This window comes from Channa argus, chromosome 13 (assembly GCF_033026475.1).
Source record: "Channa argus isolate prfri chromosome 13, Channa argus male v1.0, whole genome shotgun sequence".
NCBI classification, from domain to species: domain Eukaryota; kingdom Metazoa; phylum Chordata; class Actinopteri; order Anabantiformes; family Channidae; genus Channa; species Channa argus.
Window position 1 is genome coordinate 10,294,213 of NC_090209.1, and position 14,498 is coordinate 10,308,710.

Here is a 14,498-nt window from a genome sequence, read left to right on the forward strand (position 1 = left end):
TGTCTCTCAAAGATACATTTTATCATTCAATAAAAGGATGGTCGCATTATTTAGAGGGATTCTACTTATATACTACTAACATGCCTCTTTACTATATATATATATATATATATATATATATATATATATATATATATATATATATATATATATATATATATATATATATATATATATATATATATATATATATATCATATTTTAGTAACAGCAAGTAACAAGTCTTGACTCATGTTCTAAGTAATATCATGTCCACACCTCTGGTTTACAGCTCATTAATCCACAGGATGAAGCTGTGATTAAACATGGATCACTGCTGAATTGTGATACCTGACACCTCAGGCTGCATCTGTGTGTGAATGGCATCTATAAATCAGCCAGTGTTTGTGTGGTGTAGGTCTAATGGGAAATCCACAGATTCAGTTACATTGAAAGTGGAAGTTGGTCGTTAGCAATGAGTTGCATCCCGTCTGTGTGGGAGCATGACTGCACTATGACAAAGCATCACCGGCAGTCGGTCTGCTTCTTTGAAATGACTCAACCAAAAGGTGGTTCCCCACATGGTCTGACCTGATCTGTAACACCGGGAGCTGCTTTATGGCCAGCAGTCCCCAAAGCAACACATTCAATCAAAACATCAACAGCCTGCCAGCCAGCATCCGAGGATGGAAAAAATGCAGTTTGTGTAAGTGATAAATACAACTGCCTTGTAGAGACAGAGAGAGAGAGACGAGATGAGATGAGATAAGAAGAGAGACGGAGAAAGTGGGCGCATATATTTGCAAACGCTTGACACATCAGTGTTGACAAAACGAGTCATGTGACGATCATGAAGATGGCGCAGCTTATGGTATATTGCAGTTTTCTCAACATTTTCTGGCACCGGCTCGATAGTTCGGACCAGTGAAGAAAATCCCGACCTATTACAAATTACCGAGCGATTCAGCCCGTTGACTCTGGCTGACCAGCCTATTGTGGATCAGCTGGACTTGAGCGCGACTAGCTGGAAGAGGGGAGGGAGGGGGGCAGGGGAGGAAAAGCGAGAAAACAAAGACACATAAATAAGCTTCGAGGAAAAGAAGCCTGCGCTTTCTACTTGTAATGCAGCTGCAATAACACCTTTTTTTGTGTGTGGGGACCAGGAAACCGTTCGCCGCGTGCGTGAGAGCGTGCGTGCCTGTGTGAGCCTTACATTAGGTGGACACGGAGGCTGCATCAGACTGGAGACACACGCCGGGACATAATAGAGCGGAGATACTGAGGCTTTGGTGGTCCTTCCTGCCCCCTTGCACACACAAACGTCAGGATACTGATTCCGGTGAAGACATGTAGCCCCGTGGATGAAGCAGCCAGGATCATTTGCAGCCTTTCAGCTCTCATTCCTTCAGCAGCACCGTCTCACGATATCGACATAATGTGGCTTGGTCTACTGGAGGGAAAATAACCAAATATGTGGATACCTACAGAAGAGGAGAAAATCGGAGTTGGTGAGTTAATTGCACCCCTTATTGTTCATTTACAACGTTTGGTTTCTAGTATTTTAATCGACTTTGAGCCCAATGCATTGTGTTGACATTGTGGGTTTTTTTGTTATTATGCCCATTACACCCAATGAAAAACACATACACTTACAATGGATGATGCGCAGGGCCAGTGACTGCATAGACAGGGAAATTGCGTGGGATGATACAGCCCACAACCCACCACCTTAAAGATGTTATCGCAGTCTGTACACAATCGCGGGCAGTGCTCCCAATCAGACCGCTGCTCTTTAGTTTTGTCATTTTGTAAAAATGCGTCAGTGTGGCATTTCGGCTTTTTCTTTACATAAACATATCTGGATGGGGGAGAGGGGGGAAAGCGCCATTCGTGTTGAAACCACGAGGGGGCATCGTGACTGCGTCCCTCCAACAGGTGTAGACTGGAGTGAAACTGGAGTCTACCTGTAGACGGACTACTACAGTATACCCCACTGCTGCTGGTGCTGCCGCTGCTTTTGCTGCAATGACGGGGAATACACTAGGTCACCCTGTGCACCCCCAGCATGTGTGCACTTTGACCTTTGGACAAAGAGACGAAAGTGTCTACTACAAGTTCATCACTTCTCCAGTCATTTTACCATTAAAAAATCATATATGGAGTCTAACAGGGGGCAGGGGGCCATTCTAGGGCAGATAAATAGTGTCGCAAGATGCCATATGGTTAACATAAAGTAGCTGCTGAGCCCCACAGTCACTGGAAACGTGTCTATAGCGTAGCTATGATTATAGGCTACTATAGAGGGTTTTCATTAGGGGAATGATTCATGTCCAGATGCTCTAAAGCTACTTGCAGGGCTACTCATGCTGGCTCGCACATGATACCCGCCTCCACATACACGCGCCCACACGTACACTTTGTTTGGAGGCATTACATTTGTCATGAGCGTTTGATAAAGACAGCATGATGGGAGACTTCACGGCAAATCCACCACAATCCTCCGCCACATCTACAAGCTGTATCATAACGTTATCACGTTCAATCGTTTCCACGCCCCCCATCGCTGCAGAGTGACCTGGCGCTGTCCGTGGTGCTGAAATGTGAAGATGACGCTGTCCACGGTGCTGAAATGCGGGGAAGCAAAGTCGCGGTGTTCCTACACAGTACATACTGTACCTTCTGAGGGCCGCTCATATTACTCTGGTCAGCTCCCCCTTTGGCTCAGTTAAGGTGTTGACATGCTGGGTTCAATATTTCTCCTACACCACTATATTTATATAGCCCACGCTGCTGGCCTGCAGTGTTGCTACACAGCCTGTTATCATTTAACTCCTCCTCCTCTCATTAGTTGCATTATTTTGCATATTTCCTGTTTCCTTGGATTACTTTTTCATTGCCCCTAAATTTTCTCATACTGGTGAGGGACATTCACCCAAATGGAACAGACCTGTGGTCTGCCAGCAGCCAACTAGGCCTGTCCCTTTTCTCCTGTGTTATCCTTACAGCTCCGTCTAAACAAGAAACAGTTGGAGACCACTTCATGAAACACAAATGCCTTTCTTAGAATCGCTTCCTATTCATTATTTTGTTCTTGGTTGTGTTTACGAAGTAACATTAGTCTGTAAATCACTTGGAGAGTGGTGGCAAAGGCTTGGGCTGCCTGCAGTGCTGCCCTGCTATTTACAGTCTGAAATTGCAACTGATTCTAAATCACCTATTAAATCACCAATTAATCTATAATTGCTAGGATGTGGTTTAATTAATAATATGCTCATTGTACAAATATAATGAAAGACATGGTGATTTAGACATTGTAGATCATTAATATTCATAATTTATTAATAGATGATCAAGGTTAGAAGCATTATTTTACATATCAATACGCAGTCCAGTGTTTGTGAAATCATTTGGTTATGTGATTTCCAAAATTCTTCTTCCCCTTATTTGCAAATGAGTCACTGGTGGATTCAAATCATAAAAGCAGAAATAGTGAAAGATTTTTTTTCAATTCTATTGGAAAAAGCTGTGACTGTAAATCAGTACCTGCCCACTTGAGAGAGAGTCTACTGAATCTGTTGGCGTCATCTGTGGCCACATGGATGAGGCTCAGACACAAAATACAGTGCCAGCATTGTCATCAATGGATCTGAACTGACTTGTGATGACAGAAAAAAAGAGAGAGCTAATTTTCAAATGACAGCAGGATTAGACAGATTAATGTAGCCTAAACTAGCATTCCTCCATAGATTTAACTGTGATTTTAAACCCTGATATAATTTCCAAGTGAGAGTTGTTCAGTCTCATTATCGTGAGCCTTTTGTGTAATCTGTTTATCACAGCCAGTGGATCACAAAGCTTATAGCTTCTTTAGCTTTCTGAGTGCATGCACACTAGGACAATATGTCTTATTACATGGGTGGTAGTGATACACAGGATCATTTAAAGTGCTTTTCATAATCACACAGCTACACACTATGACACACATTTCTATGACACTGATTTGGGATTGGATAGGCTTCTCTGCCTGTGTGGCAGAAATCCATGGGTTAGAAAGTCTTCAGTGCAGTATTTGTGTTGAGTAAGTAAATGTGTTCAAGTCGTGCGGAGCAACATTACTTAGTGGGCGAAGCCAATAGATTGTTGTGTAATTTTTAATTTAACTAGATCTGGGACAGGACTACTCAAGCCCAAATAGCAGGACCATGATCTTCATACTAAGTTTTTCTACTGTTGGGGTTCTGATGGGCACAGTGTCTTCTTTCATAAAATGTTCCTCACTACAGTGGTGCCATTAGCAATCAATTGGCTGCTCAAACACCAGACAATTTATAAGTCAAAACAGTGCTCACTGTTGTTATGGTCTTTGATGAGGCAAAATATCTATCCCCTGTGGCCATTGTACACTTTCAGTAGGTAATGTATTTGTCTCTCACTCATTCTAAACAAAGGTCACTGGGCCATACATGCTCTCCTAAAGCTTTACTGTATACAACAGTAGTAGTAAGATATTTTTCAAGCCATGAAAAAGCTATAATCAGTAATTACACTGATGTTAGCATGAGCTCCTATTGTTTTTATTCTGTATTAAGGTAAATTAGATTTTATTACAGATTTTAATATGTGTCTTGACACTTCTCTTTAAAGTTGACTAGCACAACAGAGAGCAACAGTCAACATGAAAATAAATGACAAAAGGGGAAACAGGTCAAAGTTCAGATCTAAACAAGATCATCCACTGAGTGTAGATAAAATTGCAGAGAGCAGATGCATAGTAATTACACCTTCAATTTTGACATTATTAAAGTTTATGTGATATGAGACAAACCCCTCAACACAAATACAATTTTTATGATGTTACAGATATATTTTTACAATGTGGAAAGCGCTGCATTGCCACATTTACACATAATTATCACAAGAAATCCCCTGAGCCTGTTCCCACATGACATGCGCTTTCTGGTTACATTATGCTTTTTTTCCCTATGCACCATGGGTAGCAGCACTGCTGATGATCAGTGAGTTAGATAATAAAGGAACAACAGAGCAAGAGTGTCATTATTCTCATGCAGGCTCCACAAATGATTTTTTAAATTTGAGCACCAGTTTATCTTTGGTTTAGAGAGTCTAATGTTTATTTAAAGGTTCAATGCTTGAAAATTCAGTATTACAAGCGTAACACCATTAATATATCAGCTTGATGACTTCAATATTTTAACCTAAAATACTCAATATTCTTTTGGTGTATAAGAGCTTGTTTTGGTAGTTACGAGAACAGTGCTGCTGAAAATCTACTTGTCTTTACTTCCCACTGGCAATGACAGGAGCAGGAAAAAGTATGTGAACCTATGGTTTTCTACTTTAATTTGTCATAAAATGTGATCTAATGCCAAAACTGCTCTTGTATATGACTGCATTTAAAACCCGACTAGAAAGTCAATCCAAAACTTTGACTAGATAATGTGTTTGCTACTTCATGAGCAAAAGCGTGCTGGTGGTGTTCTAGGTTCAGTATGGATGGTAGTACATATATATTAATATGACACATGTATATGAGGACAGCTGGAGACTCCTCCTGTGCTCAAGTCCTAAGATTCTCTACCAGTGAGTTACTGGTTACACAACAGTGATAATAAAATGCCATGTTGACTATGAATTCAACTGAATGGAGGGACAGTCTGGACTGATATACTGTTGCTGAGTAGAAATGTTTTCTTTTGCCAGCATTATCCACTGCCTGGCCTGTCAGTCCTTCCAACATCCTACGTTCAGCATGTTGAGTTTGAAGATAAATTTTATTGGTTATGTTCTGAGGATATGCTAATGCTCTTCAGCTTTTAAACACAATGAAAGAGTGTTTACACAGCCCAGAGATTTTGTGAGGGAGGACTATGAGCCTGTGCGATGTGCCCGTCTCTCTCGAACATGACAATCTCATCTTGTTCTGACATGACCTCTGCTGAAGAGTTTTCAAATGGTGTAAGTGCAGGTTTTGCAATTCAAATGACATAGAGACCATTAAAGAATAGCACTCTCAAATAGGAAATACTTAGCCCTGTCTGTAAAAGGGCCTGAGGCAAACTGAATAAGGTGACAAGGAGGCTCTTTAAGTCCATCCATCTCTCTCATCTAACACAGGCTCAATATGCTTGAGTTGAACTCTAGAGCCATGCAGCATCCATAAGATTGCCATTTTAAAATGCCCAGATCCCTGCAGCAGTTACAGTGAAGAAAGCCCTCCAGTTTGTAGATTATCTGTTGCTATAGTTACCAGAGCACAGGAACTGAGCACTTGTTACCCTCAAACGGAGCCGAGCCCAAGCCCCTCCTTTGCTTCCTCCCCCTCACTGGGTCCCCTGGCTAGTTCATTAGCATAATGATTCACACCAAACTCTCCTTGAAGGGCCACCATTTGTAGATTTAAACTCATCACTAGAGCCCTGTCATTATTAAACAAGTTTGTCTTTACAGAGGCTTGTATGTTACATGGCTCATGTTAATGAGTCACAGTGCTGCGAGATTAAAAACAGCCTCCAGAGGTTAAACCATTGTGAAGGTTCTTACTGAGGCACCTATCCCTCGAGGAATAATCATTTTCTTAATCAGGGTCTGAGTCACAAGATGTGGCATGCATGGTCAAAGATGGCGTGATGCTGCAAAAGTAGCTGGCATAGGTTTATGCTAATGCAAATATATTATTATTATTATTGTTGTTGTTGTTATTGTTGTTGTTGTTGTTGTAATCTTTTTAGCCATACTATTTGGTAGCTTATGTGGGCTATATTTTGGGAGACAGTTCAATTAAATTAACATTGTACAAAAATCAGGCCGCTCGGGAATTAATTGCTTATTAAAACGACAACCCGCTTCATGGTGGGAGCATGTTTATAGTTAGCTAAGCAGTGTGTTCCTGTGTGACATTGTGTGTAAATGTGTGTATTTGCTTATTAAAAAGCTGCAATAACAGCCCTGATAAAACCCCAGTACATATACTGTGCACACAAGTGAAGGGGATGTGGCCTATTTAATCTAAGGTCATGTAGAACTTTATCTGAAATACAATTTCAGTTGACAGTCAGCACACACATAAAACTATTTTGTCATCACTATTGTTACATAATTGTTTCCCATCTCATCTTATTCTCTGCACAGTGATCTGCAACTTCCGGTCATCAATATGTCAAGCCCTGGTCCTGGAGATTGGGGAAACTGTACAGATTTTGGAGAAGAGTGAAGGTAACAGCAGTCCAACCATTTGTGGCAAAGCATACTTTTGTTTCACACAGATCGTAGAGATAATTTGTTTTATTGTAATTCTTTTTTTATGTGAAGAAGATATAATAACACACAGTGGACGTCACTGTTCTGTATGCGCTTGTTTCTGTGAATACAGAACTGAGAAGAACAATTAATTTTTCTGTTTATTAGAAACATTTTGTATATATTTTTCAGTAAAACCGATTTTATATGTTTTGGTTTACGTCATTGAGCTAATTGATTTTCAGTAAACTAACAGAACAGAGTGGTAATAGATAAGCATTGTAATTATTTCATTTAACCAGTTAAGTCACAAAAACAGCTCCCCAACAGAGATAGGAAGTCATAAAGTAGTCATAACTCTGAGAAGTAGTAGCTACATGCAAAATGTGAAAAGTGTTAAAAAGAAAATTAGCTAACTTCAAACTGTTCACATCATGTTGATAAGTACCACATCAACACTGTGTGATGGTGTGTTCAATGTGCAGACAAACTGCTTCTAGAAATTGAGGAGCAATTTCAGGAAAATGTTCCTCAATGTAAAATTGTGAAGATTTCGAAGATCCCACCATCTACATAACATAATATCATCAAAAGATTCACGGGGGATCTCTGTGTGCAAGGGACAAGGCTGAAGGCCAAAACTGGATGTATGATCTTCTGGTCCTCAGGCAGCACTGTGTTAAAAACAGGCCTGATTGTCTACTGGACATCACTGCATGGGCACAGGAACACTTCCAGAAATCACTGTCTGTGAACACAGTTCGCTGTGCAATCCCAAAATGTTAAGCTGTATCAGGCTAAGAAGAAGCCAAATGTGAACACTATCCAGATAAGTATTTTTTGTTTTATCTTCATGCAGGTTGGTACAGAGGCTTTTCCACCAAGAAGCCTTCAATTAAGGTATTTATAACACCATACACTTGTGTTAACTTGATTCCCACATGTTACATTCAGTATTTGTACCCAGACGTGTCTGGGTGAATAAAGGACTTTTTGAGGTAGAAGTCATACAAACACTTTGTAGAAGTGATTTGTTCATAAAAAACGAAATTTTTTGTTGTTTTTTTTTGTCCCTTCGGTTTATCCCGTGAATTCAGGGTCGCCACAGCAGATCATTGTCTGCATGTTGATTTGGCAGTTTTACGCCGGATGCCCTTCCTGATGCAACAATCCCCAATTTCTACAATTTCTACCGGGCTTGGGACCGGCACTGCAAAGCTGGGGATGGAAATGGACTGTTGGGGGTTCAGTGTCTTGCTTAGACTCATAAAAACCTAATTTACTCGTGTAAATTAATATTTCAGCAGACTGTTTAAAATGATTTCTTGGCCAACTAGTGTTTATATAAGATTCACTGTTTATCACACCAATGAAGTGACACCAACATCGCTGTAAAACTGACTGCCTTGTGAAACAAAATAATCTTCACAACCCAGTTTTCTGAAAGACCAGTTCATTTTGTGAATGATAATATGATGTGAGAGACTTGTGTCCCAGAAATAACATTGTCTAGACAACAAAGTACTTAATGACTGATTAACTTATTGAATAGAGCTTTGATTTGGCAAAAATAGAAGTCTCCTGACCTGTATTTTAACAGTCACTGCTTCTGTTCTGTTGCTCCGACTTCATAGCACAGACTCTCAGAGTGGTAGCCTAACCTCATGGTACAATGCAGTATTAGTACACAGCATTGTTTTTGTTTTCTATTCAGCCAGCAGATGGTGCAGTTAGTTACCTGAATGCCAGTCATTATACTAAAACAAAATATTTAAAATGTATTGGCAGTTCAGTTTTGATCCATAACTCTACAATTTTATTTAATGTGACTGGTCCAGCAATATATTGTACATCAACATAAAAAGAAGGTTAGATGAATGGCAGGATGGAATGATTGAATCCAAACCTCTCAATTTTTGCTTTTTTCATGCAACGTTACTATGATACAGTAAATCCTCAGCACTATACACCATCTCTGCTCTTAGGAATCAATACCGAGTAAGTAATGTTTATGACAGATACCAGCATTGATAAACTGTAGCATACTGTAACAGTCACTGTACAAAGCAAACATAGATGCAAAGTCTGCGTATCAACCGAACAAACAAAGTATCAACAGAAAATTACATACTGGATATATTACCAAGACACTGAGAACAGTGGCTAGATTTCCTGTTTTGCGCATCTCCTCTGCTTTATGTCAGAAGCTGAGGTATTATGTGATGTTGCTGGAATGTTTTTAAGAAAGCACAAAAGCTGTCCAGTCCTGGTAATGTAGGTGTTAGTGGCTGCACGCTATAGTTCTCTACTCTCATCAGCTATTTACAGTTCTTACTAACACCCCTCCATTTTGTTATGTACTCTGCTGCCCACGTTCATGCGCCCCCATACTTTCTCAGTGCAGCAAGAATTAGTTGAGCTCACCGTGGCCAATTCTTTACATCTGGCAAATTTGAATAAGAAAGATGAACTGCAAGGGTGGCAGTTGGCACCACTCAGTCTCTCATGCCCTGCCCCTGCTAAGCCAGGCCATAATAAAGCTCCTGCACATTGCTCTGCCTCTCGCCTGTGTTATGTGTATGTTTTGTTTTTCATGGTACAAAATGTTAGTACACAGCAAAACAGACACTGTCAAAATACACACAAAATAAACGTTATTTTGCATTTTCTTCAGCATAAAATCTGTTGCCAGCAAAATTGTAAAAACATTTTTAAAATAATTGTAGCACATAACATAGTTAAAGTTACACTAATAACACAAACCTGACACAATACTGCACTTGTTGGTTATGTGATGCAGGGATTAAAAATGTAATCATGTCACACTCAGTCACATCTCGGCTCCTTCTTCTGTCCACAGGGTATTTTCCCAGTCAGCTATGTCCACTTGAAGAAATCCACAGTGACCAACAGAGGGTAAGTTGTAAGATGAGTTTTTGTTTTTTTTGCCTGAGCTTGTGCAGCATCACAGTGAGGTGATCCAAGCTTGTTTTTTATTTTATTTAGAATTTTTTTAACCATTTGCTTCACTCCAATACACACACAAATATGCTATTTGTTGCCCCTTTTTTCTCAGTGGTTGCAGTGTGTGGGGCTCAGTTGATAAAGAGTGGTGTCATAAATTTCTGCATCCCATTTACATTGTCATTGTCATTACACCTTAACATACCATGTTTGATCATCATGTTGTATATTTATCAGACAATAATGAACCTTTCTCATTTAAAGACAATGATCTATAAAAAGTGTTCTTTTTATAAAGGGAAAAGTTATGTAATTAGAGACGTCAAAAAGTAAATAACAAAAACATAACAAGAAAAGTAAGTTGTTGCCATCAATAACAATACACATTTCTTTCTGGGTCTCTTTACTAAGAAATAACCAATCAACCCAAGAAATATGAAGTATGAAGCCTAAGTGTTTCTTCAGACTTAAGCTTTCTTTAAGTATTTTTGTGACCATGTGATCCCATACTGCCCTCTGTGATATTCAAGTCAGTCCATGACCCTTAGCTTTCAACAGCTGTATTTTTACAAAATTTCTAAATATTATTTAAATTAATGGTTGGGATCATTGTCATGCTAAAAATAAATATTTTTACCAATCCGACATTTTCCAGAAGGAATGGTATGATTAATTAAAACCTTCCTGTACTATTCAGCATTTGTGATCAATTTGGAGAAAACAGTAACAACACAGGCGAAAATGCTGCTGCAAACTTTGACAGACCAGACCAGAAGCTACCAGTCCCTTGCTGGACTTCTTCTGGTCTCTCAAATAGAAACTCTTAGGAACCTCTTTTCAGATGTTGACAGTTTTCTTGGTTTATCACTTCTATTTTTGGGCTACGAGAGTGCAAAGGTAGAACACACTAAATACTTATTATACTAGTCTACAAGCTGTTTTCTTCGATTTTTGTGTATTTTAACTATTTACACTTCTTATATTTTCGAAATGTATTCTAATAAAGACAATAAATATGTATAGTCATCATAGCATTACTAAAATAATCAACCTAAAGGTTGCCTGAGACTTTTGTGCAGTACTGTATTTCAGTTTACCAGTTTATTTCACTTTATCTTCAAAGTAGGTCAGATATTTGACATTTATGTGTCAGTATTTAAGTAGCTTTATTGTCATTTAAGTCTGTTCCCGATAGTAACTTCTTTCTGTTTTCATTTCAAAATACATTCTCACTAAATCTCCATAAAAATCACTACATCATTTCACTTATACCATAAAAGAGGATTTTATGCACATTGCTCACAGGTCTGAGTCATGATAGCTAAATTCAGCAACCACAGTAAGATTAGATTGAGTGTGTTGTGGATATGTGAAACATTACATTATATGTGTCTCTGACTTTAAATGTGCTTATTGTTGAATAGACACATGAAATGGCCAATTAAATTTATATCAGTACATATAATTTTATGGAAGAAGATAGTTCGATTCAAATTGTCTTTTGTATACAATATTAGCAGCATTCTCTAAAGATCTATTCCTACCGGATATTACTGAAGGATAACATGTTTGTCTGTTGTCTAAAGTGGTCAGGTGGTTCTCCTTCTCTTATTAATAAGATGTCAGTTAAGGTGTATTTTTATTCCATTTAATTTCACCTTTCCTCTGATATGTGATGTTTCAGTCTTCAAGAGAATTGCCACTGGACAGCTGATGGCATACACTCACAGTCTCACATATGCACAGCAGTCACCCGAATAAAAGTGAACATAAAGGCAGGCAGCAGCTCTTTATCAGCCTGAACTCAGGGATGTTAAATCTGCAGGCTGGTATCTGTGGCTCAGCATGGATTGTGAATCTGTTGTTACATCACCAACCTCCAGTTGAGTTTACACAATTAAAAGTGCAGACTTGGAAATTGACATTATTATGCTTTCACGCTCCAGGGGTTGCACTTTGTGAAATCTGCTTTGCTGTCTTATGGAGTTAATGAGGTGACATACCTACTGCATTTCTGTAGTTCTCCCAAAGCATCCCACAACAGGCAATCACCCTGACTCATTGTGTAATGGATGGAGATGTTTCCCTTGTTGCCAAATCACTGATACGGTTTCGCAGCATAGGCCAGAGTTTAGCAAGCAAAGTGCAAACTGTCATAACAGATCTAGCCTTCAGATCAATAGTTCCCTATGCAATGTATGCATTTACACAAAAAAGAATGTATGTTGTGTTTTTGACACGGAGAGCTCCTCACCTATTCCTAACTGCAGCCAAAGAAAACCTCTTTGCTTATTATAAAATTATTATTATTTTACTAGTATTATTAATTTAAAATCAAAAATCTTTGCTATTTCACAGTTTTTACATGTACCTTGCACATGTATTAGACAAGTTGAAAAGATAATTACATTACTACTACATTGCTAAATAATTATCAGCAAAAGTAATTAGTTACATTACTGCTTTTTTGTTTGACTGATCTTTAACAGCCACCTTAAAATTAAAGCTATTAGCTTGAATTGGTCCGAGTATTTGACAGTAATTAGATGCAACATTTCCTTCTTCAATTTTCAGGTGCAAACATTTGTAATGACCCATGTCAGAAAAGTTGTCCTTCAGTGTGTTTCTTTTGAATTTTCGGCTATTTGGTATTTCTCTAACCTTCTTTAGAGATTAAATGACATGAAAAAACAAAGGTCAACAGAATCCCATTAGAATGGTCTCAATTTTTACAATAGTGACTGTAAATTGTATTCATCACTTTTAAAAATTACCAGGTGCTCTTATGGTCCCTGGATATAGTTTGATATGCACAGTGCACTAGGTACCAATCTGTTATCAAACTATGAGGAAGATGGGACACAGATCAGCTCAGTGTAGCTGTGATTAGTAACTGTAATAAATCTACTTAATTTTAAATTCATGGAATAAAGTGTTGCTGCCCAAAACACACCGCTTTGTGTCTGTGCCCACACTCATGTACATGTTTTATTTTATTTTTTTGCTGCAGGCTGTGTGAGACTGTGGTGCCCCTCGAGGACCCTATTATCACAGAGACCACCTCCACACTGCAGGAATGGGGAGTCTTGTGGAAGCAACTTTATGTGGTCGGTAGCACTGTACTCTAGTACATCTCACTCATATCAAAACACAACATGAAGCAATACATGTGGAAAAAAACACTTGCATCCATTGTTTTATTTTCATCCTCCTAAGGGAGTTTGATAGCATAGGCTTTTTCCAGTCTGGTTTTCTTCATGTACCACACCTGGTCCAACCAGATCTGCCTGCAAAAGTGGCGAATACCCTGAGATAGAGCCCAAACATACAGTGACAGATCTTTTAGATATTTCCTCAGCTTGTCATGCAGTCACCCTGGATTTTCACATACTATCTAAGTAGAAATGGGAATAGTGGTTGGACATAGATAATGGTCCACAGACCTGTCGTATGTAATTTCATGCTGTGTCATTCAGTCATTGACATGTCAGCTCTGTGGGCCGGCGTCTCATTGTTTTTGAATCTTTATAAGATCCACCACCTTCAGTTAGCTTTTACTTGCGTGGCAAAAATGATTACTGGAAACCTAAAGCATCCTTAATCCTGCTAAGTGTCGAGGGGGCAGGCAGAAGTGTTGGTAGGGTTTTAAGTTTGGAGCTGAGTGGATTCATTGCAGAGCTGGCAGCACATTTTTACATAACTTCTCACTGAGGAATGCTCATGCTCTGAGCAACTAAGGACCCTGAAGCATTGGTGTGGTGATGTAACTTCCTCTGAAGCTCAACTAATGTGAGGCACTGATTTAACAGTGCTTGTTTTTGTGCTCACCCCCTGTGTGATATGGGCCATGTTGCCACAATTGCATCCATATTAATAGTATGTAGTGTTGGCTGGATGTTGATATATTTCACCATATTGTTGGCAATTAGAATTCATGAAATGACTTCAAGGAGCAATGGCCTAAGTTTATATGTATCTGTTATGATGTTAGTATCTACTTCTGCAGAAGACATGTCCAAAAAATACAGCTACAAGGGGGCACAAGCCAGTGTCTTCTTGTGCCAGTCCCAAGTCTGGGTAAATGCAGAGGGTTGTGTCAGGAAGGGAAACTGACGTAAAACACATGCCAAATTAAAAATGTGAATCATGACTTCCACACCAAAATTTGACTTCTATACCAGCTTGGTCGGGGCCCGGGTTAACAACGGCCACCACCGGTGCTGTTGACCTACAGGGTGCCGGTGGTTGAAGGAGGAGAGGAGGAGCAGGGTTCATGTTGTTTTACCATTGTGTGGATG

At 39.2% G+C, this 14,498-nt stretch overlaps 1 protein-coding gene across 5 annotated transcripts in view; it reads left to right on the plus strand.

Annotated features, from left to right (window-relative positions):
- The first annotated feature begins 588 nt into the window (after window positions 1-588).
- Window positions 589-14,498, plus strand: part of LOC137139631 (dedicator of cytokinesis protein 3-like) — a 46,370-nt gene continuing 32,460 nt past the window's right edge. For 2 of the 5 annotated variants that reach the window (XM_067527147.1, XM_067527148.1), the window contains exons 1-5: window positions 604-1,487; window positions 7,129-7,212; window positions 8,096-8,136; window positions 10,097-10,152; window positions 13,211-13,307. In XM_067527147.1, coding sequence (XP_067383248.1) covers window positions 1,451-1,487; window positions 7,129-7,212; window positions 8,096-8,136; window positions 10,097-10,152; window positions 13,211-13,307 — 315 coding nt within the window. In that variant the 5' untranslated portion in view covers window positions 604-1,450. Of the gene's footprint in view, window positions 1,488-7,128; window positions 7,213-8,095; window positions 8,137-10,096; window positions 10,153-13,210; window positions 13,308-14,498 lie in introns of all 5 variants that reach the window. The other 3 variants (XM_067527150.1, XM_067527149.1, XM_067527146.1) reach the window with 3 other exon arrangements.